The following is a 17,646-nucleotide window of genomic DNA, read 5'->3' on the forward strand; positions in this document are numbered from 1 at the left end:
ACCTGCCCTCACAGGCAGGCTTTTTATAGTTAACCCCAGGTGGGGTAACTGTGCCAAGAGTGTTTTGTAGGATTGAATTAAAATTGCTAAAAGTAGGTCAGACAAGCCCAGCCGCACGGCGCTCTAGCCGTCTGCACTGACAGGAAATGGCAGGGTTTCAGCAGGAAAGGGCAGGGTTTCAGCAGGAAAGGGCAGGGTTTCAGCAGGAAAGGGCAGGGTTTCAGCAGGAAATGGCAGGGTTTCAGCAGGAAAGGTCAGTGTTTCAGCAGGAAATGGCAGGGTTTCAGCAGGAAATGGCAGGGTTTCAGCAGGAAATGGCAGTGTTTCAGCAGGAAATGGCAGGGTTTCAGCAGGAAATGGCAGGGTTTCAGAGGAGATGTGCACTGTGAGACAGCCCTGCAGCTCACAGAACACTGGTCTGCATGTTAGACATCAACCAATAAGGGCACAGCACGGTGATCTGTGAAATACTGCACACCTGTCTCACACTGTCATCAACATCAGTGCTGAAAGGACGTGGAGCTTTTCTATGATGATGTAGTATGTCTGAAAAGCCAATGTAATTGTTGTAACTTAACAGGTTACATGTTTAATGTCAATTTATTGTAATTCATTGAAAGCTGTTAAAAGTATATCTATTATTTACAGTTAAAAGAAAGAGTTAAAAAGAAATACATTTCATTGTATTACGTTTGATTGATATTGATGCAAGATGCATTTTTTGTTGTAATGGCTAATGAATGGTTAAAAACAGCAAGTACCAGAATGCCTTGTGGCTGGAGGGTAGAAAGAAAAGTGACCATTTCCCTTTGTGAACATATATGCGACTGAGACAAAGTGCCAAGTGAATAGCCTAGAGCTTCTTTGTTTGTAAGTACTAAATGTACATGAACTGTTTTTCAATATAAAGAAAGCTTTCATTTTCATACCCAACGTACTGCTGTCATTTCGAAGGTAGAATACTACAGTAATTTTACTCAGATACTAAATATGCTGAATGATAGTATATGTAGTATTTAGTATGCTATTTCAGATGCAGCCAAAGTGGATGCCAGTTTGTTACCCATGATCCCATGGTTAACCCATAACCTTTAACTCAGCCTGTCACACATGCACTTACTGTCCTCCTGCCTCTGCTTCCTCTAATCTCCTCACCTCATCGCAATCTCTTCACTCCTCCATTTTCCACTCTCTTCCTCGCTCCCTCTTTTTCTCCCTCTATCCTTCCCTCTCCCTGTCCCTCTTCCCCCCAATATCCTTGGCTAGTTCTGCCTGTTCAAGGATCCATCTTGGGTAAATGAGACTACCCCTCCCAGCTTGCCCCCTCCTCTTCCCCCTCCCCCCTCCCAGCCTGCTCCCCTCCCCCCCTGCAGGACAGACAGTGTACTCATGTATTTATGATTCCTAAGGTCTTGATCCGTCTCATCCTCACTAACCCTGCTGATCCCTCTACCCCGACCTTACTGACTTACATAACGTATCGTAGCACGTTAGCATCTGCTCGCCCTGGCGAAGCCCCAGCTAATGAACAGAAGGCAAGGTGCCTCTGGGCCAATTAAAAAACAGCTATTATGGAGGGTCACTCCCACATCATGAGAGCTGGATCTGAGTGTGGCAGTGAGACCCCTGCTGTTCAGAGCTGGTACTGCACGCTCTGTGAAGACTTCAGCTCAGTGTCACTGGAACAGAAGCCTGCAGTGACACTCATATCACTACAAGAGGTCTAAAGTGTTCAGTTCCTCCTGCTTTTTTATTATTTATTTATATTTCTGACAGGATCACAGTTCAGTTATTCTACATCCTAGCCAGGAACATTTGGATGAATATACGTTTAACAGCTCAGCTGCATTGGATTTAATGGGGTATCACACAGTTCTGCATGATAAACAGTTACTATGGGACTATGGACAGGGACTCTCCTGTTTCATGTGAATGGGTTCGGGGTCGTGTGCGCAATTTGAGGATTTGAGTTGGTCCCTAAGTCACTGGGAGAAAAGGGGCGAGACTTCATTTCTTACAAGAACCTTTCCATCCAATTAGCACTGAGCCCAGCCACTCTGTGTGACAGCATTAGCACTGAGATGCACACTGTAGAAGACTCCCAGCCACTATGTGAAACAGCATTAGCATTAGCACTGAGCTCACACTGTAAGAGACCCCAGCCACTATGTGAGACATCGCTAGCATTAGCATTAGCACTGAGCTCACACTGTAAAAGACTCCCAGCCACTGTTTGAGACAGCATTAGCATTAGCACTGAGCTCACACTGTAGAAGACTCCCAGCCACTGTTTGAGACAGCATTAGCATTAGCACTGAGCTCACACTGTAGAAGACTCCCAGCCACTGTTTGAGACAGCATTAGCATTAGCACTGAGCTCACACTGTAAAAGACTCCCAGCCACTGTTTGAGACAGCATTAGCATTAGCACTGAGCTCACACTGTAAGAGACCCCAGCCACTATGTGAGACAGCGCTAGCATTAGCATTAGCACTGAGCTCACACTGTAGAAGACTCCCAGCCACTGTTTGAGACAGCATTAGCATTAGCACTGAGCTCACACTGTAAGAGACTCCCAGCCACTATGTGAAACAGCATTAGCATTAGCACTGAGCTCACACTGTAATAGACCCCAGCCACTATGTGAGACAGCGCTAGCATTAGCATTAGCACTGAGCTCACATTGTAAGAGACTCCCAGCCACTATGTGAAACAGCATTAGCATTAGCATTGAGCTCACACTGTAAGAGACTCCCAGCCACTATGTGAAACAGCATTAGCATTAGCACTGAGCTCACACTGTAATAGACCCCAGCCACTATGTGAGACAGCGCTAGCATTAGCATTAGCACTGAGCTCACACTGTAATAGACCCCAGCCACTATGTGAGACAGCGCTAGGATTAGCATTAGCACTGAGCTCACACTGTAATAGACCCCAGCCACTATGTGAGACAGCGCTAGGATTAGCATTAGCACTGAGCTCACACTGTAATAGACCCCAGCCACTATGTGAAACAGCACTAGCATTAGCATTAGCACTGAGCTCACACTGTAATAGACCCCAGCCACTATGTGAGACAGCGCTAGGATTAGCATTAGCACCCGAGCACAAACCATGAATGGTAAAAGATTCCAGGCCACAGTCTCAGCACTTTCATCTCTGCTGATGGCCCAAGAACTTGCCATGACCCGGGGAGATGTACATGTCGCCAGGCAACAGGGCGGGGGTGGGACTGGTGAGCGATGACATCAGCACGGTCTTATTCTCTGTGAGGAAAGGGTGGCCTTTAATCACTGCAGAAAATACTATTACACACAGGCCCGTCAGAGTGTGTGTGTGTGTGTGCATGCTGTTACACACAGGCCCGTCAGAGTGTGTGTGTGTGTGTGTGTGTGTGTGCATGCTGTTACACACAGGCCTGTCAGAGTGTGTGTGTGTGTGTGTGTGTGCTGCTGTTACACACATGGCCGTCAGAGGTGGTGGTGGTGTGTGTGTGTGCATGCTGTTACACACAGGCCTGTCAGAGTGTGTGTGTGTGTGTGTGTGTGCATGCTGTTACACACAGGCCCGTCAGAGTGTGTGTGTGTGTGTGTGTGCATGCTGTTACACACAGGCCCTGTCAGAGTGTGTGGTTGTGTGTGTGTGCATGCTGTTACACACAGGCCGTCAGAGGTGTGTGTGGTGTGTGTGCATGCTGTTACACACAGGCCTGTCAGAGTGTGTGTGTGTGTGTGTGTGCATGCTGTTACACACAGGCCTGTCAGAGTGTGTGTGTGTGTGTGTGCATGCTGTTACACACAGGCCGTCAGAGTGTGTGTGTGTGTGTGCATGCTGTTACACACAGGCCGTCAGGTAGTGTGTGTGTGTGTGTGTGCATGCTGTTACACACAGGCCCGTCAGAGTGTGTGTGTGTGTGTGCATGCTGTTACACACAGGCCCGTCAGAGTGTGTGTGTGTGTGTGCATGCTGTTACACACAGGCCTGTCAGAGTGTGTGTGTGTGTGTGTGCATGCTGTTACACACAGGCCTGTCAGAGTGTGTGTGTGTGTGTGTGCATGCTGTTACACACAGGCCTGTCAGAGTGTGTGTGTGTGTGTGCATGCTGTTACACACAGGCCTGTCAGAGTGTGTGTGTGTGTGTGTGCATGCTGTTACACACAGGCCTGTCAGAGTGTGTGTGTGTTGTGCATGCTGTTACACACAGGCCTGTCAGAGGTGTGTGTGTGTGTGTGTGTGTGCATGCTGTTACACACAGGCCTGTCAGAGTGTGTGTGTGTGTGTGCGTGCTGTTACACACATGCCTGTCAGAGTGTGTGTGTGTGTGTGTGTGTGCATGCTGTTACACACAGGCCTGTCAGAGTGTGTGTGTGTGTGTGTGTGTGCATGCTGTTACACACAGGCCCGTCAGAGTGTGTGTGTGTGTGTGCATGCTGTTACACACAGGCCTGTCAGAGTGTGTGTGTGTGTGTGCATGCTGTTACACACATGCCTGTCAGAGTGTGTGTGTGTGTGTGTGTGTGTGTGTGCATGCTGTTACACACATGCCTGTCAGTGTGTGTGTGTGTGTGTGTGTGTGTGATTCTGTGCGCGTGTGTGTGTGTGCGCGCGCGTGTGTGTATGTGTGTGTGAGAGAGCGTTTACATCCTGCAGTATATTAGCAGATGATTCTGTGCGTGTATGTGTATGTGTGTGTGTGTGTGAGAGCGTGCGTGCGTGAGCGTTTATGTCCTGCAGTATATTAGCAGATGATTCTGTGTGTGTGTGTGTGTGTGTTACAGGAGCACTTCACGGCGGAGTGTAAATTTAAGGAGAGTGTGTTTGAGAACTACTACGTGACGTACTCCTCCCTGCTGTACCGGCAGAGCCAGTCTGGCCGGTGCTGGTACATCGGCATCAACCGGGACGGCCAGGTCATGAAGGGGAACCGCGTCAAAAAGACCAAGGGCGCCGCCCACTTCCTTCCCAAAGTTATCGAGGGTACGCTCCCTCCCCATACACTCCCTCCCCCTACGCTCCCTCCCCATACACTCCCTCCCCATACACTTCCACCCCTGCACTCCCTCCCCCTACACTCCCTCCCCCTACACTTCCACCCCTGCACTCCCACCCCTAGCTCCTCCCCCTGCACTCCCTCCCCCTACGCTCCCTCCCCTGCACTCCCTCCCCTACGCTCCCTCCCCATACACTCCCTCCCCATACACTCCCTCCCCTACACTTCCCCATGCACTCCCTCCCCATACACTCCCTCCCCCTTACGCTCCTCCCCCTCACTCCACCCCCTACGCTCCCCCCCTGCACTCCCTCCCCATACACTCCCTCCCCTTACGCTCCCTCCCTACCTCCTCCCATACACTCCCTCCCCTCGCTCCTCCCCTCGCTCCCCCCATACACTCCTCCCCCACACTCCCTCCCCATACACTCCTCCCATACACTCCCTCCCCTACACTTCCCTCACTCCCTACCCCTACACTTCACCCCTGCACTCCCTCCCCTACACTCCCTCCCCTACACTTCACCCCTGCACTCCCTCCCTACACTCCCCCTCCTCCTCCCATCCTCCGATCTCCTCCCCCTGCTCCCTCCCCTTACGCTCCCTCCCCCTACGCTCCCTCCCTCCGATGCTCCCTCCCCCTACGCTAACGCAGGTGTGTAACAGGTGTACGTAACTCAGGTGTGTAACGCAGGTGTGTAACAGGTGTACGTAACTCAGGTGCGTAACACAGGTGTGTAACATAGGTGTGTAATGCAGGTGCGTAACGCAGGTGCTAACGCAGGTGCTTAACGCAGGTGTGTAACGCAGGTGCTTAACGCAGGTGTGTAACAGGTGTACGTAACTCAGGTGTGTAACGCAGGTGTGTAACGCAGGTGCTTAACGCAGGTGCTTAACGCAGGTGTGTAACAGGTGTACGTAACTCAGGTGTGTAACGCAGGTGCGTAACTCAGGTGTGTAACTCAGGTGTGTAACTCAGGTGTGTAACGCAGGTGTGTAACAGGTGTACGTAATTCAGGTGTACGTAACTCAGGTGCTTAACGCAGGTGCGTAACTCAGGTGCGTAACTCAGGTGTGTAACGCAGGTGCTTAACGCAGGTGTGTAACGCAGGTGCGTAACTCAGGTGTGTAACGCAGGTGTGTAACAGGTGTACGTAACTCAGGTGCTTAACGCAGGTGTGTAACGCAGGTGTGTAACGCAGGTGCGTAACTCAGGTGTGTAACGCAGGTGTGTTTGTCCTCCACAGTGGCCATGTATAAGGAGCCTTCTCTGCACGAGCTGGCAGAGCAGAGCCCCCCCAGGAAGACGGTGAAGACGGGCGACTCGCCCTCCCCGCCAAAACCAGACTCCTCGTAGCCGGGGGAACGCCACTGCAGCTACCCACCATGCACTGGGGCAGCACAGCCCGCTCCACGGGGCTCCATGCGCCAAAAAGGCTCTGATTGGCTGAGAGAATCAGCCATGGGCAGGGCTGGGATTGGGATTGGCTGAGAAAATTAGCCAGAGGCAGGGCTGCAAGGGTCATCAAATCACCGGGAAGTTTAGGCGAGACCCGTGAACTGTCTCCAGTCACCTTTCAACTTTCACACCAAGTTCTGCTGCTCTCAGGGTTGCCATGGGAATCAATAATCTCCCACCAGCCAGACAGCCTCCTATTTCAATACCAAACAACCCGCTCCCCCACTCCTGTTTCTCCTGCTCCTCAAACCCGTTCTCCCTCTGCATGCCGGCACTTGCACCAGTGTTCCATATGACATCACAATCACCTTTGTGAGCTGTTTATCGCCGTGGCGACCCCTCAGGGCCAGCCCACATGGCTGTGCGTGGAGAGGCCACGTTCCAGCATTCCTGAACTGAGCGCGGTAACCACGGCGATCTGGCAGTGCACTTCCTGCTGATGGGAGGTTCTGAGAGTGGAGATCGGATCAGAACATCCCGGGGTACAGAGAGAGGCTCCAGAACAAACACACACTTCCACCCCCCCCCCCAGCCCACCCCCAGCTCACTCAGGGAGAAAGGGAACAGGGAAATCAGAGACTAAACCTTATAAACCTCTGTCATCTTCCCCATCTCCATTTCCTCCTTACTGCTCTCTTTCTGTCAGGTGAGCAAGTGAGAGAAGGGAAGAGAGGTGTGCGTGTGTGTGTGTGTGTGTGTGTGTGTGTGTGCGCGCGTGCGTGTGACAATTTGAGAATATTTCTCTCTGTTTTCAGTCCTGTATGAAAAAGTCCTATATGCTAACATGCACTGGCTGTTGATAGCTATTTATATGATTAGACATGTACGTTTGTTTAAATGTATGTTTGTATAAATAAGCTTCACAAATATGCAGTTTCATGTGGCATGTGCAAGCAAGCTCAAACCGGTGAGGTTGCAGGTTTGATTCCCGTGAGAGGCACTGCCATCTCCTGGGGCTTCACGCACAGAATCTGCACGGACTTCGTACAAATTTTTATCATACAACCAGTAACTAAACTGTGCGTACGCGCGATTGCTAAACCACACCCCCAGTCACACACGGAAGAGATCAGCCCCCTTGCTGTCGAGGGAAACGATCAAACAATCAAGCGTGCGGTGGATCTAGGGAGGAGCCACAAGCGGTGTGCGGGTGCAAACATGTGAGGGGGGCAGGTGTGTACCTGCTGCCCAGCGCTGCCCACGCCCCGTAAAGCTCACACCGGCAGTTGGCATGACTCGTTCTTTCCTGAAAGTGCAGCAGGGCGTGCAAGAGGCTGTGGTTTTCCACGCAGCCGTCCGCATACGCATCTTCTACATACTACTTCAGGCATAGAGACGCTCTATCCGGCGATCAAATTTAGCCTTACTTTTTCCATTACTGATTACTGACAATGCAGTAATACTGCTCAAGGTACACGCAGTGTCCTTACTCTGGAATCGAACCTGTACCTTCGGTACACGCAGTCCTTACCACTGTGCCATCCTCGTCTTACCAGTACTGACTCTGGGAAAACCAGCTCTTCAAAAACTCCCACACCTCTCCTTCACTAGTCACATGCCAAACGCATCACAACCACACCCCACCCACTAATCAGCCCTCTTACGCAAGCACACCAGCACCAGAAAATAACTACATTAATATAATAACAGTAATAGTAATAAAACACACTAAAAATTAAGCAAAGACAAAGGAAGAGTCTTAACGTGTCCCTAGCTAAAGTCCTGTCCTGAGATTCGTCATAACATGATTCATGAAATGTGTGTGCGAAAGAAAAAAGTTTTGTAAATCTCACACACACTTTTTATTCGTAAATGATACGCATCCCTAAAAGTCTGTGCATGTGAATGAGCTTTATGACTCCTCCCCATGAACACCCTCAATCATCCTCAATTATTTTTGCTTAAATTCTGTCTATATTATTCACATCTTGCGGTCACTTTTAAAATCAGATGCATTTACACTTTCCCGCTCGTACACACTTTATGCTTTTCTATCACCCCTGTAGAGAGATCAGGGAAATTGCACTTGCAGTACACTTGAACCACCACAAGGAGTACTCTGCACACATGGTCTGCAGCTTGTGTAGAGGTACACGTTTTCATGGCAATTTCAAAGCTCATAAATCTCAAAGTTGGTGTGGATTATGGCCTACGCACAATTTACAAGCAAATCGTGCGTACGACCATTTTGTGCGTGAGGCCCCAGGAACGTGGAGCAGTCAGTGATGATCATGGAGAGAGGACGTGGGTCACTGCCATTTTCATAAACATAACTTTATGCAAAAACATGCAAAGCAGTGGAATGTGCAGAAGAGGCAGCGCTTTAACGCAGAGCTCTTTAACGCAGAGCTCTTTAACGCAGAGCTCTTTAACGTAGAGTGCTTTAACGCAGAGCTCTTTAACGCAGAGCTCTTTAACGTAGAGCGCTTTAACGCAGAGCTCTTTAACGTAGAGTGCTTTAACGCAGAGCTCTTTAACGCAGAGCTCTTTAACGCAGAGCTCTTTAACGTAGAGCGCTTTAACGCAGAGCTCTTTAACGTAGAGTGCTTTAACGCAGAGCTCTTTAACGCAGAGCTCTTTAACGTAGAGTGCTTTAACGCAGAGCTCTTTAACGCAGAGCTCTTTAACGTAGAGTGCTTTAACGCAGAGCTCTTTAACGCAGAGCTCTTTAACGCAGAGCGCTTTAACACAGAGCGATTTAACGCAGAGCGCTTTAACACAGAGCTCTTTAACGCAGAGCTCTTTAACGCAGAGCGCTTTAACGCAGAGCTCTTTAACGCAAAGCTCTTTAACGCAGAGCTCTTTAACGCAGAGCTCTTTAACGCAGAGCGATTTAACGCAGAGCGATTTAACGCAGAGCGCTTTAACGCAGAGCTCTTTAACGCAGAGCGCTTTAACGCAGAGCTCTTTAACGCAGAGCTCTTTAACGTAGAGCGCTTTAACGCAGAGCTCTTTAACGCAGAGCTCTTTAACGCAGAGCGCTTTAACGCAGAGCTCTTTAACGCAGAGCTCTTTAACGCAGAGCTCTTTAACGTAGAGCGCTTTAACGCAGAGCTCTTTAACGCAGAGCTCTTTAACGCAGAGCGCTTTAACGCAGAGCGATTTAACGCAGAGCGCTTTAACGCAGAGCTCTTTAACGCAGAGCTCTAACGCAGAGCTCTTTAACGCAGAGCTCTAACGCAGAGCTCTTTAACGCAGAGCTCTAACGCAGAGCGCTTTAACACAGAGCTCTTTAACGTGGAGCGCTTTAACGCAGAGCTCTTTAACGCAGAGCTCTTTAACGCAGAGCTCTTTAACGCAGAGCTCTTTAACGCAGAGCGCTTTAACACAAAGCTCTTTAACGCAGATCCTGACGGTTTTATCTGTTTTATCCTGAGTGGCAGAACAGAGGCGGAGCCAGAAGTGTCAGCCAAACCCATAAATAAGGGGATTACTCTCCCTCTTTCCGCAGCTCTCTGCTGGATGAAAACATATATCACTTTTTCATAAGGGCTACCCACACGCACATTCAGCTTCTTCCAATTCACTTATTTAAATGAATAACTGAGATCAGAGATCTGGGGGAGAGGTGCAGCTCCTCTGTTAACACTCTGGGGTTACCCTGTTAGCGCTCTGGGGCTACCCTGTTAGCACTCTGGGGCTCCCCTGTTAGCACTCTGGGGCTACCCTGTTAGCACTCTGGGGCTACCCTGTTAGCACTCTGGGGCTACCCTGTTAGCACTCTGGGACTCCCCTGTTAGCACTCTGGGGCTACCCTGTTAGCACTCTGGGGCTACCCTGTTGCATCTGGACTCCCTTTAGCACTCTGGGGCTACCCTGCTAGCGCTCTGGGGCTACCCTGCTAGCACTCTGGGGCTACCCCGTTAGCACTCTGGGGCTACCACGTTAGCACTCTGGGGCTACCACGTTAGCACTCTGGGGCTACCCTGTTAGCACTCTGGGTTACCCTGTTAGCACTCTGGGACTCCCCTGTTAGCACTCTGGGGCTCAAGCCTATGTTGCAAATCCCATGGTAGCTGGTACCAGATTCAAACACACAACACCTGGTAAACAGTCTAGACTAAGACAGAGCGCAGGAGCAATACGTTATTCTGAAGCCAAAAACAAGAGGAGAGCAGGGTATTTAGCTTAGTGTCTTTTTTCTTAATATTTTTTTAAATCTCTTTATTTCCCTGAGGTTTACAGCGAGATGTGCTGTCCTAATTATGAACTGTAGCACAGAATGTTAGGGGAAAAAGATTCGCTCCATGTGTGTCTATTTGTGTACGTACGTGCATGTGCGTGTGCGTGTACATGAATCTTCTGGTTTGACAGCCTCCCAACTGACACGCATGCGCACGCAGACACATGCACACACACACACGCACGCACAAACGCGCACACACGAGAGCAATATTTAAGTGTTTAAAGCAATAAATTCTCAGATGCGTTCTGCGTGTTTATGTGGATTCTCTGTTACAATGTGCTCTGTTACTGCTGCAGGCAGGCAGAGGCTGTGTGTCCGTCCCTTCGCACCAGAGATGGAGATTGTGCTGTTGTCATGGTGATCCCTGTGGAATGTGATTTTATCGGCAGTGCAGTTTAATGTTAATTAATGATTTGGACATTCTCTGAATATTTTTTGAAAAAATCATAAAAACCAAGGAAAAGTATTAGGTTGGATATACCATGCACTTATTGACTAAGTTGTGTTATTCTATGAATTCAGACTCATGTCTGGTTATATTGACTGTGCTGAATGGTAGGGTGCTCAGTATAGTGTGTGTACAGGCTGGGCTAAGAGCGGAGAAGCAGAATTCATTTTTTTGTCCTGTTCTGTGATCTTTTCTGTAAGATTTATAGACTGTGTTGCGCGCTAAAGAATCTTGTTTGTGTTTGACACACTGCTGTACTTTGAGGGCTCATTTTAAATTGAAAATGTGAAAATGAGGCCGTTTCAACGTCGAAACGGAAACCACAGAATCTCTGTGGATGAGGGCACCTGAACCAATCACGTTTAGAGTTTGCAAAGGTCAAGAGGTCATACAGAGTTCAGAGCCTGAACTTAACCCATGTCAGGTGGGCACTGCACTTAAATCCTGGAATCAGTCAACCAGTGACCCGGTCAGAATGATCATCACTGGTGTGATCATCCCTGGTGTGATCATCACTGGTGTGATCATCACTGGTGTGATCATCACTGGTGTGATCATCACTGGTGTGATCATTGCCGTCTCAGTCCTGGGCTGAGGCACTGAACCCAGCCTGCAGGTCCCCCTGTGAGATCTACGGGAACGATGCTCTCAGTCCATTGGCTGCTTAGTCTTCCAAAGGAGAAAATAAAGCGCATTTCTCTCCTTGACATCTCCAGTCTTCCAAACCGCACCCCAACCTCAGAGTCTTCCAAATCGCACCCCAACCTCCCAGTCTTCCAAACCGCACCCTAACCTCACAGTCTTCCAAACCGCACCCTAACCTCACAGTCTTCCAAACCACACCCTAACCTCACAGTCTTCCAAACCGCACCCTAACCTCACAGTCTTCCAAACCGCACCCCAACCTCAGAGTCTTCCAAACCGCACCCCAACCTCACAGTCTTCCAAACCGCACCCCAACCTCCCAGTCTTCCAAACCGCACCCTAACCTCACAGTCTTCCAAACCGCACCCCAACCTCAGAGTCTTCCAAACCGCACCCTAACCTCACAGTCTTCCAAATCGCACCCCAACCTCCCAGTCTTCCAAACCGCACCCTAACCTCACAGTCTTCCAAATCGCACCCCAACCTCCCAGTCTTCCAGCGACAGAAAGCCCATATGGAAGTGACCCTCCCACTGCAGTCACCTAACTCAACACCCCCCACCCAACCTCAGGACTACACATCGCAGCCCTGAAGCGTGACAGACTGATTATGAAATCAGCACCCGTCCTGCACCATATTCAACCTTGGATGACCCAATACAGCTTCCCAAACAGACTCCTGGTCTCATGGGAACTTATTTATGTAATAACTCAGAGGAGAGAGGTGTGTCATTATTGGATATTATTGAATAAATCAAACTGATATATTTGTATGATTGTAAAGTCGGGTGTTGAATGGTTCTTGGGTGATGGGTGGGCATTGGAAGGAAAAGCCCCTAACGTGTGTGTGACTGAGTGTGTGTGTATGTGTGTGCATGCGTGCATGCGTGTGTGTGTGACTGAGTGTGTGTACTGAGATTAGTCCTGAGTGCCTGTGGCTTGCTGGGATTGGTGCTGAGTGCCTGTGGCTTGCTGGGATTGGTGCTGAGTGCCAGTGGCTGTTGGGATTGGTGCTGAGTGCCTGTGGCTGGCTGGGATTGGCCCTGAGCACCTGTGGCTGGCTGGGATTGGTCCTGAGTGCCTGTGGCTTGCTGGGATTGGTCTGAGTGCCTGTGGCTGATTGTGCCTGGGTTGGGGTTCCTGAGTGCCTGTGGCTGGCTGGGATTGGTCCTGAGTGCCTGTGGCTTGCTGGGATTGGTTCTGAGTGCCTGTGGCTTGCTGGGATTGGTTCTGAGTGCCTGTGGCTTGCTGGGATTGGTTCTGAGTGCCTGTGGCTAGCTGGGATTGTGTGAATCAGCAGATTGGGCAGTGGGCAGATGGCTGGAGGCCGTAAATCAGGCCTGAACAGGTTCATTAAGGCCACATTTAAGCACCAGCTATAAACTCTTCCTCCTGCAATTAGCTTAAAACAGCAGGAAGACTTAGAGAAGACCCAGACTGCTGGTCTGCAACACAAAGACTGAGTGTGTGTGTGTATGTTGTATTTGCAGGTGTGTACATGAGTGTGTGTGTTTGTTGTGTTTGTAGGTGTTTGTGTTTATAAATGTGTGGGTGTGGTTGTGTGAAAATCTGTATGCATGTTTTCTGTGCGAGTGTGCGTTTGTATCTGTATGCATGTTTTCTGTGCGAGTGTGCGTTTGTGAGTGTGTGTTGAAATGTTGCAGTTTATTTGACAAAGGAGTAGGAAGGTGTCAGCACTAATGGCTAACAACACCATGCTGCCCCCTGCTGGACATACAGTGACCCTGCAATCAGAAGTACCCGGTAAAGATTACAAAATGCAATCTAAAATGTTATGCATCATGATTATTTTCTATAAAAGGATAAAGTATGGACAATGGGCAGACACACACACACACACAAGCATGCATGCACACACGCACACGCAAACACACACGCACACCCGCACACACACACACACACACACGCACTCACACATGCACACACGCAGTGTGCAGTTGTACAGTGTGAAGCGCTGTTCATTTAATCTCAGCAGCAGTATTTGAAGCCTGTTCCTGACTGGCTGATTTTGTGCTGACTTGTCTTGTCATTTCTTACACAGGGAGATCATTTGTTTTCTATCTGCCTGTCACATGCATCCTCCTCTCCTGCTCACGGGCTCGTTATGATGGAAATGCGCCTTTTACTGCTGGACTGCAGGCTTGTCACAGCCAGAAAATCCGCTTTTACAACCATGACAACCATGACAACTCTACACACTACTGTAACAGAATAAACCACAGCTATGATTCACAATGAACCTCTCCAGCACACTGCCCATCTTTGTGTGTGTGTGAGAGAGAGAGAGGGAAAGAGAGAGAGGGGGAGAGTTACAGAGAGAGAGAAAGCACTTTGAATTAAATTGAGAGACTTGTGGTTTTCGCTGGAATATTAAATATGGCCACTGGGGGCCGCTGTATCTCCCGTTCTGCATTTGTGACCTTCAGAAACGTATAAAACTGTGCAGTCTTGTGGCCGTGCAGATCCACAGACGCCTCTCCCATCAGGATCGGCTCACTCCTGGCCCTGGAGATCAGATCAGCACCCCCACACCATATACACCTCCTCAAACTGTAAAAGCTTCCAGCTTCAAAAACACATTTCCCTCTAACCCCCCTGTCTGAAGCCTCTCACACGTGCACGCCACAGCGCGCACTAAGAACAGAAGATAATTCTACCGTCTGTAACTTGCGCAACGCCAGCAAAGCACCTTCAAATAAAACTAACACTTATGGAGAGCGTGCTGCTGTTGGTCATGAGACCGGCGCATTCTGAGGTGGCCCCACAGCCATAGCGTAAAGCCACCATAGAGAAGCCACACATCCTCCTACGAGATCACGTGGCGTCGCCCTCCCCTCCCACAACAGGCCGCTTGTGGGCGTGTTTTCTCTTTTTGTAAGTGATCGTTAGATGTATATCGATCGTATATTTTGGAAAACCCCATACAACATTAATAACGGGTCTTCCTTAACAGAACTGTGCAGAATGGGAAAATAAAATTAGAAACCGGAGACAGTTTGCACGTCCTATATTTCATCTGATTGGTTATCGCACCATGTTCCCGTTTTTCCGGCCACTCCACAGGTTCACCACGAAGTTTGCGGATGTGTGACTTTGCCCTTATAAGTAACTTAATTTGCATAGTGTTTCCACTACCTGCGAATACTGGTTATACTTCTTGCATGCAACATGCCAACACAAACTATGTACACTGATGTCCTGATACTGATCTCCTGATACTGATCTTCTTGATGACTAATATTACTATTAAGCCCAGTAAAACAGAAAGTATGAGTAGGTAGGATGTGTTTTTGAGTGCATGTGAGTCACCGACAACCTGAAACCAAATCAAGGGAAGGGGTGTCGAATGCTATGCCCAATTATCCCCTAAAACATTTAAAATCGTGCATAGACATAGACTGCAGTTTACCGACAGTGCTGATCGGTCTGCTTAAGATCGCTGATCCCGTTTATCTGTTGCTTCAACCGGCAGCAGAATATCATGGTTTTCAAGTCTAGCCTCTTCGCTTTGCGACTGATAAAACCACATTTAGATCGCTAAAGGCACAGAGATAACAAAAGCAATATCGGGACAGTAGCCTACTCACCACACAGGAGTCTAAATTGATAGATCAAGTTGATGCTTATGATGTTTTTGACTGCATGTAGACACATACCACTACTCGTACAACTCAGGCCTCAGTAAGAACAGAATATCCGCTCCAGCTGTGAGCAATCAACCGGCTCCATCTACCTTGGCCCGCAAAGTTAATGCATTATTTTCTCCACTGAGCTGAGCGCATTTTCAGCCGTAGCTGAAAACGTCATATGCAGCAGATGTAAATGCAATTTCAAATGTGGCAAAAGTAGCCTCTTTTTTAAAAAGCAACTTTTTACAATCAAAACTGTGAAACATTACCTCAGTCAAACTTTCCAGGGCTGCCTGGAGGCAACATAATAATGCAAAATAAATAAATAAATAAATACTTTCTGCCTATCGTGACTTCTGTCGCGCAAAAAAAAAGACAAAAAAAACAAAAACAAACACAGCTTTGAATTAGTAGTCCAGCTCGTATTCTTCAATCTATTTAATCTATTTAATTCTCCCAGCCCAGCTTCCAACGCCTGTTACAGTCCGTTTCTAGCGCAAACAATCGCTGCTCTATTCATGATGAGTCCTTGAAGTTTGTGAGAGGCCACAGTGAAGAACAACCGACTGGTCTGGCTTTTCTGAGTTTGATTTGAGGGTATTATGGTAACCGAACAAGCTCTCAGAATGGACATATTTTCACTGAAAAATTGGCCATTGTCAAAAACAGTGCTCACAGGGTTAGCGGGTTAAGATCACAGTGCTCACAGGGTTAGCGGGTTAAGATCACAGTGATCACAGGGTTAGCGGGTTAAGATCACAGTGCTCACAGGGTTAGCGGGTTAAGATCACAGTGATCACAGGGTTAGCGGGTTAAGATCACAGTGCTCACAGAGTTAGGGTTAAGATCACAGTGATCACAGGGTTAGCGGGTTAAGATCACAGTGCTCACAGGGTTAGGGTTAAGATCACAGTGCTCACAAGGTTAGCGGGTTAAGATCACAGTGCTCACAGGGTTAGCGGGTTAAGATCACAGTGATCACAGGGTTAGCGGGTTAAGATCACAGTGCTCACAGGGTTAGCGGGTTAAGATCACAGTGCTCACAGGGTTAGCGGGTTAAGATCACAGTGATCACAGGGTTAGCGGGTTAAGATCACAGTGCTCACAGGGTTAGCGGGTTAAGATCACAGTGATCACAGGGTTAATGGGTTAAGATCACAATGCTCACAGGGTTAGCGGGTTAAGATCACAGTGATCACAGGGTTAGCGGGTTAAGATCACAGTGCTCACAGGATTAGGGTTAAGATCACAGTGCTCACAGGGTTAGCGGGTTAAGATCACAGTGCTCACAGGGTTAGCGGGTTAAGATCACAGTGCTCACAGGGTTAGCGGGTTAAGATCACAGTGCTCACAGGGTTAGTGGGTTAAGATCACAGAGTGCTGGATTACCGGGTTAAGATCACAGTGCTCACAGGGTTAGGGTTAAGATCACAGTGCTCACAGGGTTAGGGTTAAGATCACAGTGCTCACAGGGTTAGGGTTAAGATCACAGTGCACACAGGGTTAGGGTTAAGATCACAGTGCTCACAGGGTTAGCGGGTTAAGAACACAGTGCTCACAGGGTTAGCGGGTTAAGATCACAGTGCTCACAGCGTTAGCGGGTTAAGATCACAGTGCTCACAGGGTTAGCGGGTTAAGATCACAGTGCTCACAGGGTTAGCGGGTTAAGATCACAGTGCTCACAGGGTTAGCGGGTTAAGATCACAGTGCTCACAGGGTTAGCGGGTTAAGATCACAGTGCTCACAGGGTTAGGGGTTAAGATCACAGTGATCACAGGGTTAGCGGGTTAAGATCACAGTGCTCACAGGGTTAGCGGGTTAAGATCACAGTGATCACAGGGTTAGCGGGTTAAGATCACAGTGCTCACAGGGTTAGCGGGTTAAGATCACAGTGATCACAGGGTTAGCGGGTTAAGATCACAGTGCTCACAGGGTTAGCGGGTTAAGATCACAGTGCTCACAGGGTTAGCGGGTTAAGATCACAGTGCTCACAGGGTTAGCGGGTTAAGATCACAGTGCTCACAGGGTTAGCGGGTTAAGATCACAGTGCTCACAGGGTTAGCGGGTTAAGATCACAGTGCTCACAGGGTTAGCGGGTTAAGATCACAGTGCTCACAAGGTTAGCGGGTTAAGATCACAGTGCTCACAGGGTTAGCGGGTTAAGATCACAGTGATCACAGGGTTAGCGGGTTAAGATCACAGTGCTCACAGGGTTAGCGGGTTAAGATCACAGTGATCACAGGGTTAATGGGTTAAGATCACAATG

At 48.8% G+C, this 17,646-nt stretch overlaps 1 protein-coding gene and 1 long non-coding RNA gene across 2 annotated transcripts in view; one reads left to right on the plus strand and one right to left on the minus strand.

Annotated features, from left to right (window-relative positions):
* The window catches only part of LOC135264274 (fibroblast growth factor 11-like), a 24,137-nt gene extending 16,392 nt beyond the window's left edge, over positions 1-7,745 (plus strand). The window contains 2 exon segments of the mRNA XM_064353065.1: positions 4,782-4,980; positions 6,241-7,745. Of these exon segments, the coding sequence (XP_064209135.1) occupies positions 4,782-4,980; positions 6,241-6,350 (309 nt within the window). The 3' untranslated portion in view covers positions 6,351-7,745.
* The window catches only part of LOC135264276 (uncharacterized), a 23,704-nt gene extending 8,216 nt beyond the window's left edge, over positions 1-15,488 (minus strand). The window contains exon 1 of the long non-coding RNA XR_010332649.1: positions 15,339-15,488. This is a non-coding gene — a long non-coding RNA (uncharacterized LOC135264276). The remainder of the gene's footprint in view (positions 1-15,338) is intronic.
* Positions 15,489-17,646: the final 2,158 nt, after the last annotated feature.

This window comes from Anguilla rostrata, chromosome 9 (genome assembly GCF_018555375.3).
Source record: "Anguilla rostrata isolate EN2019 chromosome 9, ASM1855537v3, whole genome shotgun sequence".
NCBI lineage: Eukaryota > Metazoa > Chordata > Actinopteri > Anguilliformes > Anguillidae > Anguilla > Anguilla rostrata.